The sequence below is a fragment of the Trachemys scripta genome, chromosome 24, assembly GCF_013100865.1.
Source record: "Trachemys scripta elegans isolate TJP31775 chromosome 24, CAS_Tse_1.0, whole genome shotgun sequence".
NCBI lineage: Eukaryota > Metazoa > Chordata > Testudines > Emydidae > Trachemys > Trachemys scripta.
The window spans coordinates 14360959-14387611 of NC_048321.1; the positions used below are offsets into that span (position 1 = coordinate 14360959).

The 26653-nt window shown below is 47.6% G+C and overlaps 1 protein-coding gene across 3 annotated transcripts; it reads right to left on the reverse strand.

The window, feature by feature from the left end:
* Positions 1-1141: 1141 nt before the first annotated feature.
* On the reverse strand, positions 1142-24022 carry LOC117869759 (phospholipase A2 inhibitor and Ly6/PLAUR domain-containing protein-like). 3 transcript variants are annotated; one of them, XM_034756845.1, is made up of 6 exons: positions 23846-24022; positions 18055-18180; positions 16025-16147; positions 13761-13919; positions 3441-3581; positions 1142-2101 (listed from the first exon to the last, which is right to left on the reverse strand). In XM_034756845.1, exons 2-6 carry the CDS (start codon positions 18110-18112, stop codon positions 1869-1871), a joined length of 714 nt encoding a protein of 237 aa, XP_034612736.1. In that variant the 5' UTR covers positions 18113-18180; positions 23846-24022; the 3' UTR covers positions 1142-1868. The 3 variants fall into 3 exon arrangements, with proteins under 3 accessions (XP_034612736.1, XP_034612734.1, XP_034612735.1); XM_034756843.1 differs by having other exon boundaries at positions 23744-24022; XM_034756844.1 differs by lacking the exon at positions 23846-24022 and adding an exon at positions 21205-21262.
* Between the last annotated feature and the right edge of the window lie 2631 nt (positions 24023-26653).

Sequence of the window (26653 nt, forward strand, 5' to 3'; positions counted from 1 at the left end):
AGCAATTCCAAAAATCAAGGACCCAAAATAGCTTCTTGGGGGTTACAAGCAAACAAAAGCATCTGGGGTTAGCACAGAGGAGTCCACAAGCCAAAATAAAGAAATAACCTGATCGCGTCTACCTGGACATTCCCTGTCCCAGTGAATCCTGCTAGGAATGGAAAATAATTTTTCATACCTGGTTCAACCCTTACACAGTATTGCTGCTGATAGCATGGCTGCCTGTCCCTGCAGCCCAGAGAGAATAACAGACAAAGGGAAAGTTTCTTTCCCCATTTTAAAAAGTTCGACCTTCCCATTGGCTCTTCTGGTCAGGTGCCCACTTCCTTTTCTTTACCTGGGGGACTTTTTAACCCTTTATAGGTAAAGTAAGTAAAGACCAGCTACCAAGAGGGATTTTACAGCTAACTGGCTGGCTGGGTGTCCATCAAAGGGAGCTACACCTTCCCCACCCCCAACTTTATTTATCACAGCTCGCCCCTAAGTTTTGGGGGACTGGGAACAGAGTGGTTAAACGGGCGGTTTGTCCATAACGACACCAGTCAGCCACCGGGACGTGAGCAAACACCAGCTTTGGGATATTGTAGGATGGGAACTTCTGCAGATGTCTGACCACAAGCCGGCCACGGCAAGGAATTGACGTGTCTGATAATAAGTTGAGATCAGTAATGTTGCCGGCACAGAGGCCCAAGGACAGCAACAGTGGGGTTCGTTGCCCGGTGTGCTTCGCGTCAATAAACACACCAGGGGTGGAGAAGCAAACAAAGTTTATTTGGGATCCCAAAGCGGTGCTAGGAGACAGGCACGTCTCAAATCAAGTACACCAACAAAAACAGTTTTTCTTCTTTTATACATTTTGCAGTTAAGCCTCACCCCCCCCCTTCTCCTCCCTTCCTCTCCCTCTACCCCTCCCTTCCCTGGTAACAGTTACTAAGCAAATAACAATTACATTTAAGCAGTTAAGTCATTCTTGGCAGCTATAAGCCTAGCTTGTTAGTAACTTCTTTAAACCGTTATCTTGTCCTTTTTCCCTTCAGCCAGAAACATGCAGACCTCATTATTACCGCTTGATACCGGTGTGAGCAGGGGGTTGCACACAGATAACTGGTTGCTTATATATTCCAATTGCACCTGGCTTTTGAGATTGATTAGAGTTTAAACATGTAAGAAGTTTGGTTCATATAGGCCTAGTGCAGGAAGGCTTCATTGACACTTTGTGGCCTTCCACCCTCCCGAGTTACCTAGGGTGATGCCTAGTGACACCAACAGTAACATCCTAACCTACCGGAGAAGGGACTCCGACATCGGTAGGGTGAGGAGATATAGATAAGGAGGAGGGGAGAAGCCCCTATAGAATAGGCATTAGGCACAGTGGCATCTGTGTAACATACTATAAAAGTTGCACCGCAGCCTGTGGGCAGGAGGCGAGCGAGATGAAGCGTTTGAGGGGTGCCCGGATCATGGCCATTGGTAATGATGAGGAAGGTGATGGTGAGGAGGAAGACAATGACTAACATTTCTGGTTGTTCTGCAAGGGGCAGTGCGAGTATGGGGCGGTTCAGATGGACATTCTGTATTACCGCTGTCCCCCGGGCTGGGCTGGAGCGTTTGGGACTCTGCTAAATGTGCTGATCAACGATTACAAACACAGACAGTTCCTCCAGTGCGAGGGCTGCGACCGGCCCCATCGGGGTTCCCAACTGAACAGCAATTTTAGTAACACTGGGATGGAAATAGGGCCCAGAACCTGTCAGACCTCCCAGTGATCACTGGGAATTCATAAGCAATCAATAGAATTTAATGTATGATTCATAGCTCAGGCTGCAATGGGCAGGAATCAGGTGCTGCGTGGGCCGTGCAGGGCGGGGTCAGGAGAGCAGCTTCACCAGCAGCAGCCCAGTCAGGCCAGGCAGGTAGAGGGCAAAGGAGAATTTCCCCAGAGCCGGGCTGGCCCCACTGGTGGGTGTTTTCTCCGCAGGTTTGGAGATCGCCTTTGTGAACGTGAACATGGAGAGGGCAGAAAGCAGTGTGATTCCAACTTTAATCTCTTTTGTGGACGCAGTAGCACAGCCTTTTACAGCAAATGGTGATATCTCTGAACCTGATGGAAAAAATCAGTCTGTTATTCGGCGGGGGCAGCTCTGGTTCCTTCTCTGCCCCCAGAACCTCTGTCTCCACCATCCAGCGGTTCCCACCTCTGCCTCCCGTTCCCACCCGCCCGCTGCTCTCCCTGCTCTCGCTGTAACCGGCCACGGCAGGGCGGGCGTCTGGTCCCCTCTTGCCTCCCCTGTGTCCCTTTCTGCAGCTCCACAAGACACTGAAGCTGGAGTTTGGAACCAGCTGATCCCCGGGGGCGGCTCCTTCCCCAGCACCCGGCACCCCCGGGGAACACTCCCAGGCCAAGGTTGACAGAGTCTTCCTAAAAGTGGGGGGGCCATGAGGCCCTGCCTTCTCCGTGGTCCCAGCCCTACCCCTCCTCTTCCCCTCGAGGCCCTGCCCCCCAACCAAGCTGGAAGCCCTTGTAGGGCTGGGCACCCTGGGCCTCTCCACCTGCCCAGGGTGGGGGGACTGAGAACAGCCCCCGGCCCGAGTCCCTGCCCTCTGGGTCCCCTGCCTCGGACCGGGCTCCAGTTTCCAGCCTGGCTGGGGCGCAGGATCTCGGGGAGAAGACGAAGGGAAGGGGGCCAGGCCCGTGGTGAAAAGTGAATGGCCCAGGTGCAGCTTTCACCGTCCCCGGCAGCCCCGACCAGGTTCAGTTCAGTTATTGTATAAACACCCCAAAGCACTGGGAGTCCTGGACACACACTGAGAACAGGAGCTTCCGCACTGAGCAATAGCTTAGCTCCACCTTAAACATAAAGGGAGTGGGGTCTAGTGGTTAAAGCAGCGGGACTGGGAGCCAGGACTCCTGGGTTCTCTCCTAAGCTCTGCATCATTGACATAACAACCCTTCCTATGGCAAGAGACGCGTTGTCATAACTCCAGGAGCAGGGCGGCATCACTGGGAGGGAGGAGCTGGTCTGGAAGGAAAAACTTCCAAATTCCTCGCTCCTTCCCTCCGGCCAAAATCCCTCTTGGCGGCTCCCACCCGCCCAAGGGCTCAGCACAGCCTGAGGGTCTGGGAGCCTCTAGGGGTCTGTCTACACTACAGCTTGGGTCAGTATGTCGCTCAGGGGTGTGAAGAAGCCACTTCCTTCAGCGATGTAAGTTACGCCATTCTAAGTGCTGGTGCGCACTTCCCGCTGACATCCCCACTGCCGCTCGCGGAGGTGGATTTATTGTGCCGACAGCAGAGCTCTCGCCCGTCAGCACAGAGCGTCTTCACCAGATGCATTACAATGGCGCTGCTGTAGCGCTTCTAGTGTAGACCGGCCCTAGGTTTCACCAGCCATGAGATTCCCGGGGCAGCTCCCGCACTGCGGCCAGCTGGTGGAATTTACCTCTCTGTGCTGTCCCAGCGAAATCGATGCAATAGGTCTCGTCCCCTGTACAAGGGGCGATGTGGCTGTCACAGGGATCGGCGCTCAGAGCAAAGCAGGTTGGGCACTGCAGCCCGTTCAAGGTGGTGCTCCCCTTGGGCACTGAGAACAGAAAGAGAGAGACATGATTACCGGGTGGGTTAAACCTCGGTCAAACCATACGGTGTGCCCGCTGCCCTGCATTGCCCGAGTGTTTAAAGGTCTCTACCCCGCCCCGACGGCATCCGTCTGTCACACGGCAAACTCTGAACCTGGCAGCCGATCGGTTCCAGAATTTCTGGGCATTTTCTAGGCACCCAGGGCCAGAAGCCTGCCGTCTTTGAGAGAAATTGGATCCCCTGACATCTGATCATCCCAGCCACCTCTGCAATTGTCTCAGATCAAACCCCTGGTCGATGGCCCCACTGACACCCCATCTCCGCTCTGCCCAGTGTCCCCGGGGGCGTAACACGGTGACATCCGCAATGACCGATCTCCCAGACAGAAAGGAGGATAGTGGCGGGGGGGGGGGAAATAAGGGGGAATGAGGCATATACACAGACCTGATACGGGGGGGAATGAGGGAAGGGGGGCATGGTGGGTGCCCTGAATCCATGGCAAGGAAGGGAAGATTTCAATAAAAAATGTTTTCCCCAATGAATTCTATGAACCTGTTAGACAATCTGCCTGGCTGTGTTATTTTCCCAGCAATCTCTGGGTGGCTGAAGTCCCCCGTCACCACCACGTCCTGGGCTTTGCATGATTTTGTTAGATGTTTAAAAAAGCCTCACTGACCTCTTCTTCCTAGTTTGCTGATCTGTAGCCAACCAGACCATGGGTCCCCCTGGCTTTTTCCCCTTTTATCCCTCCCCGGAGATTTTCAATGAGTCTATCTCCATTTCGCATCTCAGCCTCAGAGCAGGTGCAGACACCTTTGCTATCCAAGGCAACCCCTCCTCCCTTTGTCCCTGCCCGCCCGGAGCAAGCTGTGCCCCTCAGAGCCGATATCCCAGCCGTATGTGTTCTCCCACGGCTCTGTGACACCGGCAATCATTAAGTTGTGATTGTTCACTAATTCAAAAGCTGAAAGCGACAGGAAATCAAATTGTTTTGGGAAATGGCCAAACAGGCGGTTTTGAATTTTTCGCACAAGGGCCCATGGGAATAGACTGGCCAGCGATGAACAGCCCTAGGGCTCCGAACCCGGTTTCCAGCTATCGTAGAATCATAGAAGATATGGGTTGGAAGAGACCTCAGGAGGTATCTAGTCCAACCCCCTGCTCAAAGCAGGACCAATCCCCAACTAAATCATCCCAGCCAAGGCTTTGTCAAGCCAGGCCTTAAAAACCTCTAAGGAAGGAGATTCCACCACCTCCCTAGGGAACCCATTCCAGTGCTTCACCACCCTCCTAGTGAAATAGTGTTTCCTAATATCCAACCTAAACCTCCCTCACTGCAACTTGAGACCATCACTCCTTGTTCTGTCATCTGCCATCACTGAGAACATCCGAGCTCCATCCTCTTTGGAGCCCCCCTTCAGGTAGTTGAAGGCTGCTATCAAATCCCCCCTCACTCTTCTCTTCTGCAGACTAAACAATCCCAGTTCCCTCAGCCTCTCCTTGTAAGTCATGTGCTCCAGCCCCCTGATCATTTTTGTTGCCCTCCGCTGGACTCTCTCCAATTTGTCCACATCCTTTCTGTAGTGGGGGGCACAAAACCGGACACAGTACTCCAGATGTGGCCGCACCAGTGTCGAATAGAGGGGAATAATCACTTCCCTCGATCTGCTGGCAATGCCCCTACTAATACAGCCCCACATGCCGTTAGCCTTCTTGGCAACAAGGGCACACTGCTGACTCATATCCGGCTTCTCGTCCACTGTAATCCCCATGTCCTTTTCTGCAGAACTGCCACTTAGCCATTCGGTCCCTAGTCTGTATCAGTGCATGGGATTCTTCCATCCTAAGTGCAGGACTCTGCACTTGTCCTTGTTGAACCTCATTAGATTTCTTTTGGCCCAATCCTCCAATTTGTCTAGGTCACTCTGGACCCTGTCCACCTCTCCCCCAGGCTTAATGTGATCTGAGAACTTGATGAGGGTGCAAACCATCCCATCATCCAGATCATTAATGAAGATGTTAAACAAAACCGGCCCCAGGACCGACCCCTGGGGCACTCCACTTGATACTAGCTGCCAGCTAAACATGGAGCCGTTTATTACTACCCGTTGAGCCCGACGATCTAGCCAGCTTTCTATCCACCTTATAGTCCATTAATCAGGCCCATACTTCTTTAACTTGCTGGCAAGAATACTGTGGGAGACCGTATCAAAATCTTTGCTAAAGTCAAGATATATCATGTCCACTGCTTTTCCCATATTCACAGAGCCAGTTATCTCATCATAGAAGGCAATCAGGTTGGTCAGGCATGACTTGCCCTTGGTGAACCCATGTTGACTGTTCCTAATCACCTTCCTCTCCTCCAAGTGCTTCAAAATGGATTCCTTGAGGCCCTGCTCCATGATTTTTCCAGGGACTGAGGTGAGGTTGACCGGTCTGTAGTTCCCTGGGCTCTCCTTCTTCCCTTTTTTAAAGATGGGCACTACATTAGCCTTTTTCCAGTCATCTGGGACCTCCTCCGATTGCCACGAGTTTTCAAAGATAATGGCCAATGGCTCTGCAATCACATCAGCCAACTCCCTCAGCACCCTTGGATGCATTACATCTGGATTCATGGACTTGTGCATGTCCTGCTTTTCTAAATAGTCCTTAACCTGTTCTTTCACCACTGAGGGCTGTTCACCTCCTCCCCATACTGTGCTGCCCAGTGCAGCAGTCTGGGAGCTGACCTTGCTGTGAAGACCAAGGCAGAAAAAGCGTTGAGTACTTCAGCTTTTTCCACATCTTCTGTCACTGGTTGCCTCCCCCGTTCAGTAAGGGGCCCACACTTTCCCTGAGCCCCTTCTTGTTGCTAACCTACCTGTAGAAACCCTTCTTGTTGCCCTTCACATCCCTTGCTAGCTGCAACTCCAATTGTGCTCTGGCCTTCCTGATTACACCCCTGCATGCTCAAGCAATATTTTATATTCCTCCCTAGTCATCTGTCCAAGTTTCCACTTCTTGTAAGCTTCCTTTTTGTGTTTAAGCTCACCGACGATTTCACTGTTAAGCCAAGCTGGTCACCTGCCATATTTGCTATTCTTTCTGCACATCGGGATGGTTTGTTCCTGCACCCTCAATAAGGCTTCTTTAAAATACAGCGAGGACTAGCCTGTCTCCCAACTAAAACCTCTCCAGCACATCATCTAGGATCTACCATCTATCCTGGAGGACGATCCCTCACTCTCACAGACCGTGGGAGACAGGCCAGTCCTTGCTTACAGACAGCCCCCAACGTGAAGCAAATACTCACCAGCAACTACACACCACACCACAGAAACACTAACCCAGGAACCAAACCCTGCAACAAACCCCAGTGCCAACTCGGTCTGCATATCTATTCAAGGGACACCATTATAGGACCTAACCACATCAGCAACACTGTCAGGGGCTCATTCACCTGCACATCTACCAATGTGATATATGCCATCAGGTGCCAGCAATGCCCCTCTGCCATGTACATTGGCCAAACCGGACAGTCTCTACGCAAAAGAATTAATGGACACAAATCAGACATCAAGAATTGTAACATTCAAAAACCAGTAGAAGAACACTTCAGTCTCCCTGGACACTCAATAACAGACTTAAAAGTCTTCAAAAAACTTCAAAACCAGACTCCAATGAGAAACTGCAGAACTGGAATTAATTTGCAAACTTGACACCATCAAATTAGGCCTGAATAAAGCCTGGGAGTGGCTGGGTCACTACAAAAAGTAATTTTCCCTCTGTTGATACTCACACCTTCTAAGGTGCCACAAGGACTCCTCGTTGTTCACTCCTTCTTGTGAACTGTTGGGAATGGGCCACATCCACCCTGATTGAATTGGCCTCATTAACATTGACCCCCCACTTGGTAAGGCAACTCCCATCTTTTCATGTGCTGTATATTTATACCTACCTACTGTATTTTCCACTCCATACATCTGATGAAGTGAGTTCTAGCCCACAAAAGCTTATTCCCAAATAAATGTGTTAGTCTCTAAGCTGCCACAAGGACTCCTCGTTGTTTTAACTATGTACCTGTATTTCAAACGTTTGCTCCTGTGGAAACACCAACAAGGTGTTTAGCCAGCAAGTTGTGAAGGAACTATTCAAGATGAATGGCCCATCAAAGAACACGGAGCTCACAATGGAAGACACTATCTACACTTGTCAAGGCTGATTCCCCACTCTGACATGTCCAGTGCGGAAGGTGGGGCCCACAAGGACTCCAAAAATTAATACTGGCCGTTCCAGGCTGGTAAGGCTGTCACTACCCAAGTGAAAACTGCCTTTTGCCAATCCAATTTTTTCTAAGGCCCCTTGGCTTTTCCACCCCTCCCTCGGGGCAGCCGAGAAAGAAAAGGGAAGGGAAGCTGTTGTATCAGCTGATTAATATATGCACAGCCTCTTTACCTCCTAAGTCACAGAAATCTAATCATGTTCTTAAATAGGGTAAATTTTATTGAAAAAAAAACGAAAACATCTGAAAACTCAGGCTGTTAGAGATTAAACACCAAAAATGACTTTCTTGGGGTCCAGCTTAAAGGTTATAAGCAAACAAACCAAACCAACAGCACCTGGGGTTAGCGCAGAGGAATCCACAAGCCCAAACTGAAGAATTAAATCTGATCGCGTCTAACTAGACATTCCTGATCTACTTACATATCTGGGGTTTCAAAGGAGTAGTTTCTAAGTATGATGCTGATGATTTTTATACCTGGCCCAAGCTTACAGCATACCTTGCTGCTCTATCTCTCAGCTGAGAGAACAACAGACAGACAGACAAAGGGGGAGTTTTTTCTCAATTTTAAAAAGTCCCGGCCTTCCCCTTGTCTCTTTTGGCCAGGTGTCCCCTCACTTCCTTTTATCTATGCAAGCAGTGAGCAGTGAGACTTTTTAACCCTTTACAGGTAAAACAAGTAGAGAACAGCTACTAAGAGGGATTTTATAGATGACTGACTGGCTGGGTGTTCATAAAAGGGAGCTTCCTCCCCCCCCCCCCCATTTATCACAACACTTAATGGACTTTCCTGTGAAAATGTATGGGCATGGCCTCTACTGTGACTAAGTGAGTCATGCGTGGACATGTGACTTGCCCACATGACTCCAAACACCATCTTGTTACCTGTATTTTTCCACAAACTAAAACAATGGGTTTCCCTTCACTTGGCAGAAGCTATAAAAGGCCCTGGAAACATTCTCCATTTTGCTTCTTTCCTGCTCAAACCTCTGGACTATGAACTTACACTAATGGGAGCATCTAACCAAGAGACCAAGGACCTTCCAATGATTTTGAAGCAACCAGAGACTTATTAAGCCAGTAGTTTATTCCATCACTGCTATCCAAGAACTTTGAAATTATTGTATGTAATTGATTCCTTTAACCATTTTATCTCTCATCTTTCTTCCTTCCTTGTTATAAATTAACCTTTAGATTAGGGCTGTCAATTAATTGCAGTGAACTCATGTGATTAACTCAAAAAAATTAATCACAATTTTAAAAAATAATTGTGATTCATCACAGTTTTAACAGCCCTGTTAAACAATAGAATACTAATTGAACTTTATTAAATATTTTGGACGTTTTTCTACATTTTCATATATACAGCAGACCCTCACTAGAACGCGCACCTATATAGCGTGAATTCTTTTAGAATGCGGTCGCGGCCATGGCTCCCAAATGTAAATATTTACAATGGTAGTAATGGTAACACGGTCCCCGCTATAATGTGGTCCCCATGTCAATGCGATACTGCGCATGGATCCCGATTCCTGCGTTCTAACGGGGGTCCGGTGTATTGTATTTTGTGTTATAACTGAAATCAAAGTGTATATTATTTTTAATTACAAATATTTGCACTGCAAAAATGATAAACAAAAGAAATTGTATTTTTCAATTCACCTCATACAAGTACTGTAGTGCAATCTCTTTATCGTGAAAGTGAAACTCACAAATGTTGAAATTTTTTTGTTACATAACTGCACTCAAAACAAAACAATGTAAAACTTCAGAGCCTACAAGTCCATTCAGTCCTACTTCTTGTTCAGCCAGTTGCTAAAACAAACAAGTTTCTTTATGTTTACGGGAGATAATGCTGCCCGCTTGTTGTTTACAATGTCATCAGAAAGTGAGAAGAGGCGTTCGCATGGCACTTTTGTAGCTGGCATTGCAAGGTATTTACTTGCCAGATATGCTAAATATTTGTATGGCCCTTCATGCTTCAGCCACCATTCCGGAGGACCTGCTTCCATGCTGATGACACTTGTTAAAATAACGTCTTAATTAAATTTGTCACTGAACTCCTTGGGAGAGAATTGTATGTCCCCTGTTCTGTTTTACTTACATTCTGCCATATATTTCATGTTATAGCAGTCTCGGATGATGACTCAGCACATGTTGTTCATTTCAAGAACACTTTCAGTGCAGATTTTACAAAACGCAAGGAAGGTACCAGTGTGAGATTTCTAAGGATAGCTACAGCACTCGACCCAAGGTTTAAGAATCTAAAGTGCCGTCCAAAATCTGAGAGGGACGAGGTGTGGACCATGCTTTCAGATGTCTTAAAACAGCAACACTCCAATGTGGAAACAACAGAGATCGAACCGCCAAAAAAGAAAATCAACCTTCTGCTGGTGGCATCTGACTCGGATACTGAAAATATGTGTCACGCTGCACTGCTTGGATTGTTATCAAGCGGAACCCATCATAAGCATGGACGTTGTGAACAAGAAGTGGGCAGTATTATCTCCTGCAAATTTAAACAAATTTGTGTGTCTGAGTGATTGGCTGAACAAGAAATAGGACTGAGTGGACTTGTAGGCTCTAAAGTTTTATATTGTTTTGTTTTTTAATGCAGGGTTTTTAGTACATAATTCTACATTTGTAAGTTCAGCTTTCATGATAAAGAGATTGCACGAGAGTACTTGTATTAGGTGAATTGAAAAATAACACTGGCCTACAATTTTTGAGAAGTCGTCTGCTTCAGAGATAAAATGTGCTATTTATTATGTATTTTGATGTGCTGAATTCAAATATGACAATTAAAACAACTGATTGGCTACTGTTCCTAAGATATTTAAGTTTTTACATTTTATGTCTATGTATATTGTGTAGATAGTAGAGTTTTAATCATAAATTGTAAACCTAGGTCTTTTCATGTGTTTATGGTTGCTTTACATGATAATATTTCACCTGTCCTATTTATGTAACACTTTAAAAATCAGCAAAAGGGTTATATAAATAAAATTTATTATGAAACAAAAGGCAAAAAACTATTCTGTACATAGTTTAGTCCTATTCAGAGTCTACTCGGTGCTTCTTGGCTTGTCTCTTGTATTCCTTAAATGGAGCATCTCTTGTCACTGTCCAGCAATAGTCTGCAAGCATTGATGGGCTCCATTTGCCCTGATAGCGTTTCTCCATTGTTGCAATGTCCTGGTGAAATCGCTCGCCGTGCTCGTCGCTCACTGCTCCGCAGTTCGGTGGAAAAAAATCTAGATGAGAGTGCAAAAAAAGTATCTTTAGTGACATGTTGCAACCAAGGCTTTTGTATGCCTTGAGGAGGTTTTCCACCAACAACCTGTAGTTGTTTGCCTTGTTGTTTCCAAGAAAATTTATTGCCACTAACTGGAAGGCTTTCCATGCCATCTTTTCCTTGCCACGCAGTGCATGGACAAATGCATCATCTCGAAGAAGTTCATGAATCTGAGGACCAACAAAGACGCCTTCCTTTATCTTAGCTTCACTTAACCTTGGAAATTTTCCATGGAGGTACTTGAAAGCTGCTTGTGTTTTGTCAATGGCCTTGACAAAGTTCTTCATCAGACCCAGCTTGATGTGTAAGGGTGGTAACAAAATCTTCCTTGATTCAACAAGTGGTGGATGCTGAACACTTTTCCTCCCAGGCTCCAATGACTGTCGGAGTGGCCAATCTTTCTTGATGTAGTGGGAATCTCTTGCACGACTATCCCATTCGCAGAGAAAACAGCAGTACTTTGTGTATCCAGTCTGCAGATCAAGCAAGAGAGCAACAACCTTCAAATCGCCACAAAGCTGCTACTGATGTTGGTCATAGTCTATGCACCTCAAAAGTTGTTTCATGTTGTCATAGGTTTCCTTCATATGGACTGCATGACCAACTGGAATTGATGGCAAAACATTGCCATTATGCAGTAAAACCGCTTTAAGACTCGTCTTCGATGAATCAATGAACAGTCTCCACTCATCTGGATCGTGAACGATGTTGAGGACTGCCATCACACCATCGATGTTGTTGCAGGCTACAAGATCACCTTCCATGAAGAAGAATGGGACAAGATCCTTTTGACGGTCACGGAACATGGAAACCCTAACATCACCTGCCAGGAGATTCCACTGCTGTAGTCTGGAGCCCAACAGCTCTGCCTTACTCTTGGGTAGTTCCAAATCCCTGACAAGGTCATTCAGTTCACCTTGTGTTATGAGATGTGGTTCAGAGGAGGAGGATGGGAGAAAATGTGGGTCCTGTGACATTGATGGTTCAGGACCAGAAATTTCACCCTCTTCCTCTTCCTCGTCTGACTCAAGTGAGAATGATTCTGGTGCATCAGGAACCGGCAGCCCTTCTCAGTGGGGTACTGGGCATATAGCTGATGGAATGTTTGGATAATGCACAGTCCACTTTTTCTTCTTTGACACACCTTTCCCAACTGGAGGCACCATGCAGAAGTAACAATTGCTGGTACGATCTGTTGGCTCTCTCCAAATCATTGGCACTGCAAAAGGCATAGATTTCCTTTTCCTGTTCAACCACTGGCGAAGATTTGTTGCACAAGTGTTGCAGCATATGTGTGGGGCCCACCTCTTGCTTTATCTCCAATTTTGCAGCCAAAATAAAGGTGATAGGCTTTCTTAACCATAGTGGTTATACTGCGCTTTTGTGATGCAAAAGTCACTTCACCACAAACATAGCAGAAGTTATCTGCACTGTTCACACAAGTACGAGGCATCTCTGCTCACTTTGGCTAAACAGAAATGTGTCCCTTTGCAAAATCAAACACTGACAAATAAGAGAGCACAACACTGTATGATTTCTAGAGCTGATATAGGGCAATTTGTTCAGCAGAGTGATGTAAGCTTCGTTAGGATTGCATCATCCATGACTTCTAGGAATAACATGATGCAATTCATATCATGTATGACGCAATACCAGCTTCAGATTGCATCATTCATTGTTTTGCCTAAAAAGCAAGTACTGTCCAAACCCAGTCATAGATTTATTCATAGATCCAGTCAAAGATGTATTTTAGTCATTTCTGGTTTAAATTGAGATCCCTTCCCTTTATAACTCACTTATCCTCCGCCATTCCCAAGTCAAGGGTCGTATATACTGACCCAATAGCATATCTTGAAAACTAGAGCCAATCAACAATTTTAAGCATCATTTTCGTTCTCAGTGACCCAGAATTAGTAAAGTTTGACTACATTTATTTCAGAAGCATTTTGGCTGTAGAGCAGTGTAATATTTCTTTTGGTATTTTTACAGTGCAAATACTTGTAATCAAAAAGAAATATAAACTGAGCACTGTACACTTTGTATTCTGTGTTATTATTGAAATAAATATATTTGAAAATGTAGAAAACACCCAAAATTTTTAAATAAATGATATTCTATTATTGTTTAACAGTGTGATTAATTGCAATTAATTTTGTAATCACTTGACAGCCCTGCTTTAGATTTTAGATACTAAAGGATTGGCACCAGCATGACTATTGTGTAAGATCTGAGTTATATAGTGACCTGGGTATGTGGCTGGCCCTTTGGGATCAGAAGAACCTTTTTGTTTGATAAAATTGGTTTTAAATAAACACTCATCTTTAAGTCTATTGTTTTTGGTGGTGATACAAGGACTGGAGGGCCTAAGGAGGCTGCATTGCTGACTTCTTGTTAGCTGGTGTGGTGAGACAGAAGTTTACGTTGGTTGCTGGTTTGGTATCTCTCATGGAAGAATAACCACCAGTTTTGGAGGGTGTCTGCCCTTTTCCCCAGCAGCCTGTCCTGAATTTGGTATTCTCTGTTGTGACCCACTGAGGCATGGTGACAAACACCCCAGCTCACCGCTGTCTAATTGTTAGGATGAACAAGCCCTTAAAGGGGGCCAGTAAAACAGATCCATACCCTACCTTCCGGTACAGCCGAGTTACAGTTATTGTCTGTGTTGCACCATGTGGTGTTGATCCGCAGATACGTGCCATTCCCAAGAGTGATAGTGACGGGGTCTTTTACACCCAAATTATAGTAATCTGTACAGCGACTGGCGAAGCCCGTGGTCTTTTTCCCAACTGTTGTAAAGAAAGAAAATAAAGAACGGAACTGAGAGGCTGGGAGGGGAACCTCGAGGAGGAGCAGAGAAGCTATTTTACCTCCGGGTCTGGCCCTGGGGCAACGCTGCTGGGAGCCTGTGTCCAGTTCTGGGCCCCACCATTCAGGAAGGAGGTTGGTCAGTGGTAGGGTGACCAGACAGCAAATGTGAAAAATCAGGACAGGGGTTGGGGGGTAATAGGAGCCTATATAAGAAAAAAAACCCAAAATCGGGACTGTCTCTATAAAATCAGGACATCCGGTCATCGTAGTCAGGGGTCAGAGAAGAGCCGTGAGGACGATTAAAGGGTTAGAAAACCTGCCTTAGCGCGAGAGACGCCAGGAGCTGATCCATGGAGCTGAACACAGAGACAGTTTGGGGGTGACGTGATCCTACCCGGGGAACAAACATTTACTGACGGGCTCCTCAGTCGGGCAGAGGAAGGTCGGACGCCATCCAGCGGCTGAGAGCTGGAGCCGGACAGACTCAGACTGGGAATAAGGGGAACATTTTTCACAGGGAGGGTCATTAACCACTGGGACAATCTCCCAGGGGCCGTGGTGGATTCTCCATCAGTGACGATGTGTAAAGCCAGACGGGAGGTGTCTCTCCCAGCTCTGCCTTAGGGATGATCTGGGGCAGGTCTCTGGCCTGTGCTGAGGCGGGGTCAGACGAGAGGATCACAACGGTCCCTGTGGCCCTGGCGTCTAGGACTCGGTGGCAGTGTCGGCACTGCCGAGTGAACCCGGGTTAGCCACGCCCTGGGGTGAGCGTCCTCACTGCGACGCCTCCCGGGGGTTAGACCCACCCGGACACCGCCAGGCCGGTGCTGCACTAACCCCGGCGCAGCGCTAGGCCTTTGGGGGCATGTCCCAGGGCTCCTAGCACTGCCCTGAGCTGGGCCGTTCTCTGCCGTGAGTCTCTGCGATGGCATCTCTGCTGAGAGCCGGGTAGAGCCGGAGCCTGCTGCAGGGAATGTGGGGTTTAAAACATCACCAAAGGGTATAAACCGGCAGGTGATTTCAATGCAGCAGAATGGAGTAGGCAGGAGAGCAGGAAAACACGGCCCTGAAAGAATTATCGGAAGACATTGGAGGACTATGGGCAACTGTGTGAAATAACCTAGTTTACAGCTGCGTCCCCACTGCAAAGTGAAAGTGGAACCCATGTCTAAGCTACACCTTGAACTGCACAGCTGGCCTGAGCTCACAGCTCGTATCCTCTGAGGTTAAAGCGTTTGTGGGTGATAATAGGGGACGGTGGTGGGGGATTAGAGCTAAACCTCGGGTCATCTGCAGTGAAGCCGCACCCTGAGTGGGTGGAAGTTTTAATAAACCCATTTGTCACTGTGCTGGGAAAATTTCCTGAGTGTAGTCAGAGAGAGAGAGAGAGAGAGAGATGGGTGTATGTGGATAAATAGATAGATAGATAGATATGCATCCTTCTTACAGGGTAAATGGAGGAATCTTAAATCTCTTTAATTCAATAGGAGGATGAACAAAACCAGGTCTGTAACTGAGGTTTTCGATTTCAAAAGGGCAAACATTGAGAAATGAAGGGAATTAGTGAAATCCGCTGGCCTGAAGAGCTCAGGGAGTTGAACATGGAGAGGGTTTGGAATCTCTTTAAGTCAAAAGGGCAAAAAACATCTTGAATTTGCATCCCAAGCAAGGGGAAAAACAGGTGACTAACAGCTTCAGACAGGACATTGGGTGCAAGCCAGCAGTGTACAAGGGATCTCAGCACCAATTTCCTGTGTTTAACATGATTCAGAACGGCCATTTTCATTTAGCTTTTTGACGCCGTTGTGGAGAAGGAAACTCCGTGAATAAAAATAAATAAATAAATAAAACACAAGGGTTGAAATCCTTGCTGCCTTGAAGTCAAAGGGAGATTTGCAACTGACTCCAGAAGGCAGGAAACACCGTAACGTTGCCTGAATAAATGAAGCGTTGAGCCCAGACTGAGTGTTCTGTGCCGGGTGAATGTGCTTTGTCGATGGACTGTTTGGGGTTGGCCTTAGCGATGAGGCTGGTGACAGACTGCAGGGTAGGATGTGCCCGGATTGACAGCAGTGTCACCTACCCAGTGTAATTTCTTCTGCCACCGAAAAGCAGCCACCTGTAGCCTTGTCTACGCTGCAGGTCCCTTGAGCAGCACGGCAGGCGTCTGCTGAACCAACGCAGGTTTTGCATGTCAGGGTCGCCGCTGGAGAAAGAACAAGAACCAGTGTTTCCTTCTTACTGTGGCGTAACAGTGTCCCCTCCCTTAGCCCCAGTCTTCTCCCTCTGCTCCAAACAAGCCGTGGGGTTAATGGACCCAATTTCCTCGGCGACACTCAGCCATTACACACTTTCAGCCCCTGGGCCAGTGGTACCCAGGGGGTCGGACTGGGAACAGGTGAAGGGGATGGTGCTCTTCCCAAGCTCCGCCCACAAAATAAACTCCGCCCACCCCAGATGTGGCTCCCGTTGTGCAGGTATTCACAGTACTGGAGAGTCGCTCGCTTCACAGCTTGTGTTTGCTGAGTCCAATGCATGGCCCGGGGCTCCAGGCAGCCCCCCATGGCCCTCCCAAACTCCTCGCATGCCCCTCCCATCCCCTTCCATTGCAGGGATGCCTGGCTAGTCCCCCACCTCCTACTCCCATGCCAGGGGCTCTGTGTGCCCCCCAATCCCCATCCCCCATACCAGGGTCCCCCATTCTCCCCCCCACGCTGCCACAGCTGTTGTGTACCCTCCATTCTCCCCCCCATCATCACCCGTCTTTCTGTCTGGGAGATCAGCTGCTCAGGGTGTAACATGTTAAGCTCCATGGGGATGCTGGGCTGGCTGGGTTGATGCGCTGGAAGGTGTCATTGTCACCACCAACCGACTCTGATCTACACACAATTACAGAGGGGGCTGAAAGTGTGGCTGGGTTGGCCAGACCCAATGGCTCTGTGTGTCCCTGATTTCCCTCTTCCAGTTCTCTCATTTTCCCCAAAATCAATAGGGTTCTGCCCAGTGATGCCTGATTATTGGAATTGGTCGGATGCAGGATTCAGACGTTAGCATGTTGCACAGAAGCAGAGAAGTGCCATTGAGATGAAAGTAGCCAGGCTCTCTGGGCTGGCAGTCGGCCAGCGGAGGGGTCTGACAGAAAGGTTTGGGGTGCAGAAGCCAGCTGTCTTGCCCATAGCCACGTGGGGATTGATCCCCATTGGGAAGGCTCTCTGATGGACAGGTGCCTCCATTTTATAGCCTGTTTACATGGCCCCGAGCCTCTGGGACATAAAGGTGGCTTAAGGTGAAGCCAACTTAGCACACAGCCCTCTGGATCAGCCCAGCCGTTCGCAGTCTGTCGGGGATGGGAAGGATGGAAATTGCCAGGAAAAAAATAGAACAAAAGGACGTTCATTGTCCCTTGTTCCCCAAATCCGTCCACCCCCACCCCCATCTTGAGAAGCTTTTGCCAGGGTTTATTCCACTTTGGATTAGTTTAAATTCAACTCTTAGCCATTGGATCTCATTGTGTCTTTGTTTCCTAGGTTGGCGAGCCCTCTGCTACCGGAAATTGTAGGTGCGATTCCAGGTTACACTCAATCCCCAAGCAGTGTCATTTACTCCTATATTAAGTCCCCTTTCTGCTGCCAAAGCAGTGCCGAGGGGCCTTTGTGGAAATGAGAATTCAGGGCAGTAACGGTGTCCCTCAGGCCTGGTCTACACTAAACAGCTAGGGTGATATGGCTGTGGCGCTCAGGGTGGGGGGTGGGTGTGAAAATCCACACCCTGAGCACCACAGCTAGACCAGTCTAACCCCTGGAGTAGGTGCAGGTCGACGGGTGAATGCTTCCCTGGGCTCGACTACCATCGCTCGGGGAGGTGAGTTCCTAGAAGGATGGAAAACCCCGTCCATTGGGACAGGCAACACCTTCACTATGGGGCTCTGCCAGCCCAGTTACAGCGCTGTGGCTAAGTGGCTACAGTAACCATAGTGTAGACAAGGCTCTGTACCCCACACAGAGCTAATCCCCCCTCCCTGCACATGCTGGATGTTCCCCTGACTGGGGATCTGTGGGGTATAAAGGGTCCAAGTCCAGGGGGGTTACATGGCCACAGCAGCGGATGACTCACCTTGTGCACTTGTAGCTAGGAGAGCAGGGAGAAGGCAGAGGATGAAGGAAACCATCATGGTGCTGGGAGGCCCACGGGACTGGGCTCGGAGCTGAACGGAGCTTCTCACAGCTGACAAGGCGAGCTCTGCCAGAGGGGAAGAGGAGAGAGTCAAGACCAAAATGAGGAAGGAAAGGGTGGAGCACCAGGCAACAGAGCTGCACAAATAACAAATCTTTGGGTCACTAGCAGTTCTAAAAGATGGGGGGGGGGGGGAGGGGAGGGAATTGTTTTGAGTTGGCCCAATTTCTTGTCCAACTGAAAAGCCAAACAACAAAATGGTTTTGTTTCATTTTCAAGCATTTAATATAATTTTAAAATTGGTTTAAAATAAAAATTGCTGTCGATTTTGAAACAAAAGGACACTTTGAGTTGAAAAAAACCAAAACATTTAATTCTGGAAATGTCCAGACAGAATGTTTCCTTTTTTTCAGGATGTTTTGTCTAGGATTTATTTTGTATTGTAACCCCTTTGGGATTTAGAGAGCATGGCCCCTTTAAATCTTTTTCCTAAGGGGGAGGGGGAGAGTAAGAAAAAAGGAGGTGGTAGGGGCCATGCTCTCTAAACCCCAAAGGAGTTACATACTGAAACAATGCAGCAAAGTATGGATATGAGTCAGCAGTGTGCCCTTGTTTCCAAGAAGGCCAACAGCATCTTGGGCTGTATTAGTAGGGGCATTGCCAGCAGATCGAGGGAAATGATTATTCCCCTCTATTCGGCATTGGTGAGGCCACATCTGGAGTATTGCATCCAGCAGAGCCATAACTAGCTATTTTTACGCCCGAGGCAAGAATATAAAATTGTGCCCCCTCCCCCCTCAAAACACACACACACCCAGCGCCCCCCGCCCCGTGGAAACAATCCCCCCCCAGCACCGCCTGCCGTGCGGAAACAAACCCATCTTCCACTCTCCTGGCCTTCCCAAACTGCTGACTAGATAAACCCATCAGCTCACAAGACTGCCGAGGCTCATTCAAACTTTCCTTACCAGGCACACGGCCGCTCCCAACAGATACACTGCGGCTCTTCTCACCACACTGACCTACTGCCAGCAAATCACAGTTACCTTTTCAGGTTCCCTTTTACAAGCTGTACGAGCCACCAATCCATCACCCATCCAAAATCTCCCCTTTCCTTCCTCAGCTAGGGCTTCCACCTGACCATCCACTTTACTCTGCTCCTGAGAAACATTGTCCTGCCCAATGAGATCTTTCTGCTCTTGATCTAACTTCAGATTTACTTCTGAGACATTAGACAGACATTCAGACACTTCATTTACAGACAGACAGCTCTTCTCCTCAGACACACCTTTGGAGACACCCTCCCCAGCAAATCATTGCCCACAATAGACACAGGTTTAAGATCATTCCTGTCCTGTGACTGGCTACCTGGACTGAACAAAGCTTTAACATCTTCCCCAGTCAAAAGATCCTTAGGCAATAACTTCCTTACCCCAGCTATAACTTCATGTTGAGTCCCATTCCATTCAAGGTGGATTCTGGCTAAAGGCACACGGACAGTAAACTCATAGAGGACTACAACATTCACACTCTGATTTGGTAAATAATCTTCCCCTTTGACAAGATCTGCTTTAATAAGAGTGATGTTAGAAGCCATCATTTGCCCTTGACTTTTACACTCTATAATTTTTTCATTACCACTCCCATACAGAGCATTGGCACAAGTTATGGAGCCACTCTTTACTGAACACACAGTAACAGCATTTACATAAAAGGTGGCAGTGTTGGGGTACATTTGGTTACACCCAGACAACTGCTCAGAGTTATACAACACACCAACATTGCGTCTGATGAAGTGGGCATTCACCCACGAAAGCTTATGCTCCAATACATCCGTTAGTCTTAAAGGTGCCACAGGACCCTCTGTTGCTTTTTACAGATTCAGACTAACATGGCTCCCCCTCTGATACTTGACACCAACATTGTTAGAAACTGGACTTTCAAGAGGATATAATTTCTGCTGTTCTTCCCTTGCTTTTTTGACTTGGAGCTGAAATCTTTCCACTTTTGCCTCAGCTTCCAGTTCCTGCAATTGAATTTCTGCCAGTCTTTGTTCATGCTCAAGTTGCAGTTTACTTGCTGCCTTTTGCATTCCAATTGCTTCGGCAGCTTCTGTAGGGTCAGGGAAGGGCTGTGCTCCTGCCCCCTGATCACTGGCCATTAACAGATCTCTCAGTTCTTCATTTGTAGCAAGCAACAGAGAGTCCTGTGGCACCTTTGAGACTAACAGAAGTACTGGGAGCATAAGCTTTCGTGGGTAAGAAGCTCACTTCTTCAGATGCCCCTACAGATGCAAGTCTTGCATCTGAAGAAGTGAGGTTCTTACCCACGAAAGCTTATGCTCCCAGTACTTCTGTTAGTCTCAAAGGTGCCACAGGACCCTCTGTTGCTTTTTACAGATTCAGACTAACACGGCTACCCCTCTGATACTTCATTTGTAGCGTCTTTCTAAACCTTATCCCCTTTTCTGAACACAAATCTTCCAGGGCTTTTTTGTCGGGCCCTCATATGCTCTTTGCTCAGCCATTGCAATTGCTCTTTAACCAACAAAACTCTCAGTCCCAAAATTCAAATGTGGATAGTGCGGGGTTCTGACCCAAAGCTTAACTGACCTGGTGCTGGGGATCCTGCCGACTACGCCACTGGAACGATGCTGCCTTTGGTGGGACACAACTGAGAGTGTCAATTCAGGACAAATCGCTCAGAGCAGGGAAGTCACAGCCCCAGGCTGGCGTTTCTCCACCTCTACGGCACCAAACCAGCCAGACAGAGAGGACTTCGGTCTCACCCCACTGGCTAACCACAAGTCACACAAGCATTTCCCTCAGACACTCCAGTGTCCCAGTATCCCCAACAGTGCCACTCGTTATGGGGACAAATGGTTATGAAAACCAATACCCCAGTAAAAGAAAAAGGGTTCTCCCAAACCCAAAGGACCAAGCCCCAGACCCAGGTCAATATACAAATCAGATCTTACCCACAAATCATGCTGTTGCCTGTCCTTTAGAATCTAAAATCTAAAGGTTTATTCATAAAAGGAAAAAGATCGAGATGAGAGTTAGAATTGGTTAAATGGAATCAATTACATACAGTAATGGCAAAGTTCTTGGTTCAGGCTTGTAGCAGTGATAGAATAAACTGCAGGTTCAAATCAAGTCTCTGGAACATCCCCAGCTGGGATGGGTCATTCAGTCCTTTGTCCAGAGCTTCAGCTTGTAGCAAAGTCCCTCCAGAGGTATGAAGCAGGACTGAAGACCAAATGGAGATGAGGCATCAGCCTTTTATAGTCTTTTCCAGGTGTAAGAACACCTCTTTATCCTTACTGTGGAAAATTACAGCAAAATGGAGTCACATGGGCAAGTCCCTGCATACTTTGCTGAGTTACAAACATAGCATAAGTTTGAAGTACGGACAGTATAGAGCCAACCTTCATAACTTCAACTACAAAAATGATACACACATAAAGAGAGTATAATCATAACCAGCAAACCATAACCTTGTCTTAGACATCTCATTTGACCCCCTTTATACAAGATTTGGTGCCACTACAGGACTTTGGTTGCACCCGTGTTCTATACGGTCCCAGATTATGTCAATAACATCTCAGCCGAAAAGGAAGGTTGGGGGGGGGGGGAGAAACAGCACGCATAGGGTGACCAGATCACAGCAGTAAAATAGGACCCGACCCCCTCCCCGCTCGGCCCCACCATCACACCCCTCTTCACCCCCTTGCCCCCCCGCTGGCTTGCTGTGTCCCTCCTAGTCAGCCCCCCACCCACCACTTGCCTCCTTTCACCTTCTCCCTCCCCTGCCAGAAACCCCCATGCCCACCCCTAGAACCCCTGCTGGCTCACTGCTCGCCTCTTTGCCCACCCACCGCTCACCCGCCCGCTTGCCCCCGACTCGCCGCTCGCCCCCCCCAAGTATAAAGCCTCATTCAAAGACCCAGAGGGTCACTATATTAATGCACACAGCAGTCAATCAATGCAGTACCAAAAATTAAAATACTGAAAATGGATTCCCCTCTCCACCCACCGACTCGCCTCCTCACCCCCCCCCTCCAAGTATCAAGGGCAGCAGGTTTGTGGAAATTTTGGTGGTACCCAGAACACTCAGAGCCCGCCCCCCCCGAACTCTGCCCCCCCCCACCTGCCTAAGGCTCTGCGAGGGAGTTTGGGTGGGGGGAGGGGGTCTGAGGTGCAGGCCCTGGGTTGGGGCAGGGGATTGGGGTGTAGGACGGTTGAGAGGTTGGGCTCTGGGATGGAGTCTGGGGTGCAGGCTCTGGGACAAAGTTTTGGGGCCGGAGAGGGGGTGTGGGCTCTGAGAGGGGGTGGTGGGTGCTGGGGGGGAGGGGACTGCCATCACATGTAGCTTCCTTCCTCCTCTGCTGCCCCTCGCCATAGCCTCACTGGGGGGGGGGGGGGAGCTGCCCCTTGCCCAGTTTGCAGGAGTGGTGGATGGGGCGGGGGGCGGATCACAGTGTCAAACACTCACCAAAGCCCCAGCAGCTGCTCAGGTGAGTGAGATCCACTGCCAATGATCCTGTTTCCCACCAGAAGCCCCCTCAGCGTCTCCTCCAGGTGGGTGCCGGGGGAGGGAAAGGCTGCGTCTGAGAAGCACGTGTGTGCCTCCCTCCTCCCCCTCCTGACTTGCAGCAGCCGGCTGCTCACCCTCAGCCCTCTGCCGGCCGGCCGGCATCTCTGGTTGCCATAGAGGCAGCAGCAGCCGGGAGAGCCGCAGCTTTCGGTCCAGCAGGGACACTTCCATCCCTCGGCTCTGCGTGCCCGAGGCAAGTGCCTCACTCACCTCGCCCTCGCTATGGCACTGGCATCCAGTTCTGGGCCCCACACTACAAGAAGGATGTGGACAAATTGGAGAGAGTCCAGCGGAGGGCAACAAAAATGATCAGGGGGCTGGGGCACATGACTTACGAGGAGAGGCTGAGGGAACTGGGGTTGTTTAGTCTCCAGCAGAGAAGAATGAGGGGGGATTTGATAGCAGCCTTCAACTACCTGAAGGGGGGTTCCAAAGAGGATGGAGCTCGGCTGTTCTCAGTGGTGGCAGACGACAGAACAAGGAGCAATGGTCTCAAGTTGCAGTTGGGGAGGTCTAGGTTGGATATTAGGAAACACTATTTCACTAGGAGGGTGGTGAAGCACTGGAATGCGTTACCTAGGGAGGTGGTGGAGTCTCCTTCCTTAGAGGTTTTTAAGGCCCGGCTTGACAAAGCCCTGGCTGGGATGATTTAGTTGGGGATTGGTCCTGCTTTGAGCAGGGGGTTGGACTAGATACCTCCTGAGGTCCCTTCCAAGCCTGAGATTCTATGATTCTATGATTCTAGGAAATTGACACAAAAAAGAACACACATGGCAAAAAAAGGAATTTTATAAAGCAGAGACTGTTTAGTGAGCACACGGTAAAAATATAAAGGTTGGTTAATAAAAAAACATTTAAAATATGAAATATAAGGGTAGGTTAAGAAAAGAGCATTTAAAAAAGAGTGAAATAAAAGAGAAACATATAAAGAGAAGTTAAAAGAGAGAACAGGGCAAGGAAAGGGAAACAAAACCCCTTTGCAAAGGGCAAAAATAGACAGCCCGTGGCTGAGTCAGAGAGAGAGAGATCTTACCCTTGCGGCTGTTCCTGGGGAAGGAGGGAACTCCCAGGAGGGCCGCCCAGATGATTCAGGGGGCCTGGGGCAAAGCAGGGGAGCTGCAGCGCTTGTACTCACCCGGCGGCGGTCCAGGTCTTCGGCAGCACTGAAGGACCCCCCCCTTCGCCGAAGACCCGGAGCACTGCCGGGCCAGGGCTTGTGGCGCCCCTGTGGTGCCTGGGGCAAATTACCCCACTTGCCCCCCACCAGGCGGCCCTGACTTCCAAGACTTACAATCCCTCAGGTTAGTTATCTCTGCCTTTGGATTGGACCAATCAGATGCTGTTCTACAGCTGCATCATAGAATACATTTTCCTGAACCAATCCTATAGTCCCAAGATTTGTGTACAAGAGCCAACTCCCTCCCCGCCCCTCACTACCCCCTCCCCTTTAACTGCCTTATTCTTATCTAAAAAAACAGACCCCCTCCCCCAAGCATCTTTCCTGCCATGTAGCCCTTTTACATAGGTGCTTTAATAAAGGTTAAATCCATAAGCCCGTAGTAACAAACAGTTTTTAAAAGTTTCCCCCTATGTTTTAGACTAACATCGGTCATCTTTTAGTGAGGACAATTTGAAGCAGCGTGCTTTTGCAGCAAAGCCACTGTCAGCAAAAACAGCCTGTGTGAGTCAATGGATCAGAGATAAGAAGGCTGCTTCTTCCCCCACTTTTTAACAAATACAAGTGAAAGTTATATTAAGTTTTGTAAAGGAATAAACACTTAGAAGACAAACCTATATGAAGACAGAGCCCTTTATTTAACATTTTACAGGTGTGTTTCAATTAAAAAGAAATGAGCATGCAGAAACACCCCAGAGCGAAAACCACTGTGGCTTTTTCTATATTTTAAAAACAGATACGACTAATTCGGCTAGCCAGTGCTCCATGCACTATAGTCTGCCTTCGCAAGGCTCTAGGGTCACCCCTTCAGTTTGCTTGTTTTTTACAGAGACTTCTTTCCTAACTTTTTAACTGCTGTTAAAGTTTTAACAAATGGTAAGATTGCATTGAAAGACACTTTGTGAAAGTTATAACAAGTATTTTATTCTATTTACTGATTGTAGAAGACAAAAACCAAGGCTTTTTGTCTGAAGAACACCCCACCCCTCCACTTTCCCCCATACTTTTAACACTTGCTAAACATGCAGTGTTTCATTATATAACGGGTTTTTTTAAAACATTTAACATGAAAATACAGCATTGACTAAGATGTAATATAACGTGACCTTTTAAAAGGATATTCTGTATGCAGTGAGGCCTATTTGAAGCATTATGTTTCTTTTTTTAAAAGTTGAACATGAAAAATCAGTATTGACTGAGCTGTAACGAAACAAGGCCACTCTTAGGGATGTTTTGTAGAAGTTTAGTGAACTAAAAAGGCTTAAGATACTAGCCTGTCCTTTTCAAAATAGTGCTTTTAAAGTACCAAAACAGCAATTGGGTAAGAATATGAAAACTGGCAATTGAGGGGAGTTTACAGATGTGTTTTAATAAAAAAACAAAATTAACAAAAAAATAAACAAGATTGCTTTTTAAAGTTTGGATTTATACAAAAAACAGAAGAAAAAATTAGCTTATGTAAAAAAAGTTAGCTGTTTCTTACCAGAGATAAGAAGTCTGCCCCCCCCCCCAAAACACACACACACACACACACACACAAACACACTTTCTTCTTTTTTAATGTTTTTTAAAATCTAAACTGAGGACAAACAATTTTTTTAAAAAGCCACAGAGCTCAGGCCCTGGGGGTAAGAAAGCTGTCCTGAGTTTTAGGGGGAACGTCGATAACTCTTTTAGTGAAACAGTTTTGTAGGCAGCCATTCCGTGTTTGTTGTGTGTTAACACAGGCAAGCATTTGTCATTCGGAAGCACTTCCCACTTTCCGAGGTATTATCTCCCCCATCCTACGGCCTATCAGAAATATTAACAAAAACAACTTAAAGATACTTAGTGGCAGGACCTGCAAAGCAACACTTACACTTGTGTTGGTCATTATCTTGTCTAAGCCCCTAGAGAATATTTTTCTGTTTTGTTTTTATAAAACACTTTTATGCAAACTGTAACCCGAGATGCTGTACAGCATTAAATAACATGAACCGGTAGACAAGAGACCTGAGACACTGTTGAAATCAGAGGGGTCATGATTAAGTCCTAATGCAGAGGGCCTTGGGCGGGGGGAGGAATGAAAAGGTCCAGCCGAAGCGGGAGACGGTTTGATTTAAGAGGGGTTCTGGGGCTGCTTTGCAATGGTCCAGATGCCCCAACAGCCTATATCCCTCGTGCACAAGCACTAGGACTGGGGGGGGGGGGTGGGCCTTTGTTAGAGGAACAGGCCGCTCATATACCTCTTGTTGTTTTTGACAAACGGTAACCGAACTGCAGGTATACTACGGGGGCAACCTACTTCCCTTTTGACAAACCACACACTCCTTGAACTTCATAAAAACCACACTTCACATAGTTATTTTCAACTGGCATTTTATTTTACAACACGGCCTTTTTTGTTCCCAAAACATGCTCTAACTTTTAGTGTTTTTTCTTAGCAAGATTTTGTCATTTGCTGAACGAAGAAGACGTTCAACATTTCGCATTAAACATGTATCTGTCGGTTTAATGATTTATTATTATTGATGATGTGTTTATGAACGCTATGGCAGAGCTGAATGTCCCACCTTCCATCACAGACAACGCGACCAGCAGAGATCTTTGGGAATGCCTGCAGGCCTCGACCACCGACACCAGTGTGATCAAAAAACTATCCCCTCCCCCTTTTTTTTTGCCTCTTAAAAGGCAAAAATTGGCTAAAAGACCCAAATGGCTCAATGTCTAATGTTTTTCATGCTTTAAGAAAATAGTTTTAGAAATGGTAATGTTTTGCTTTAAAAA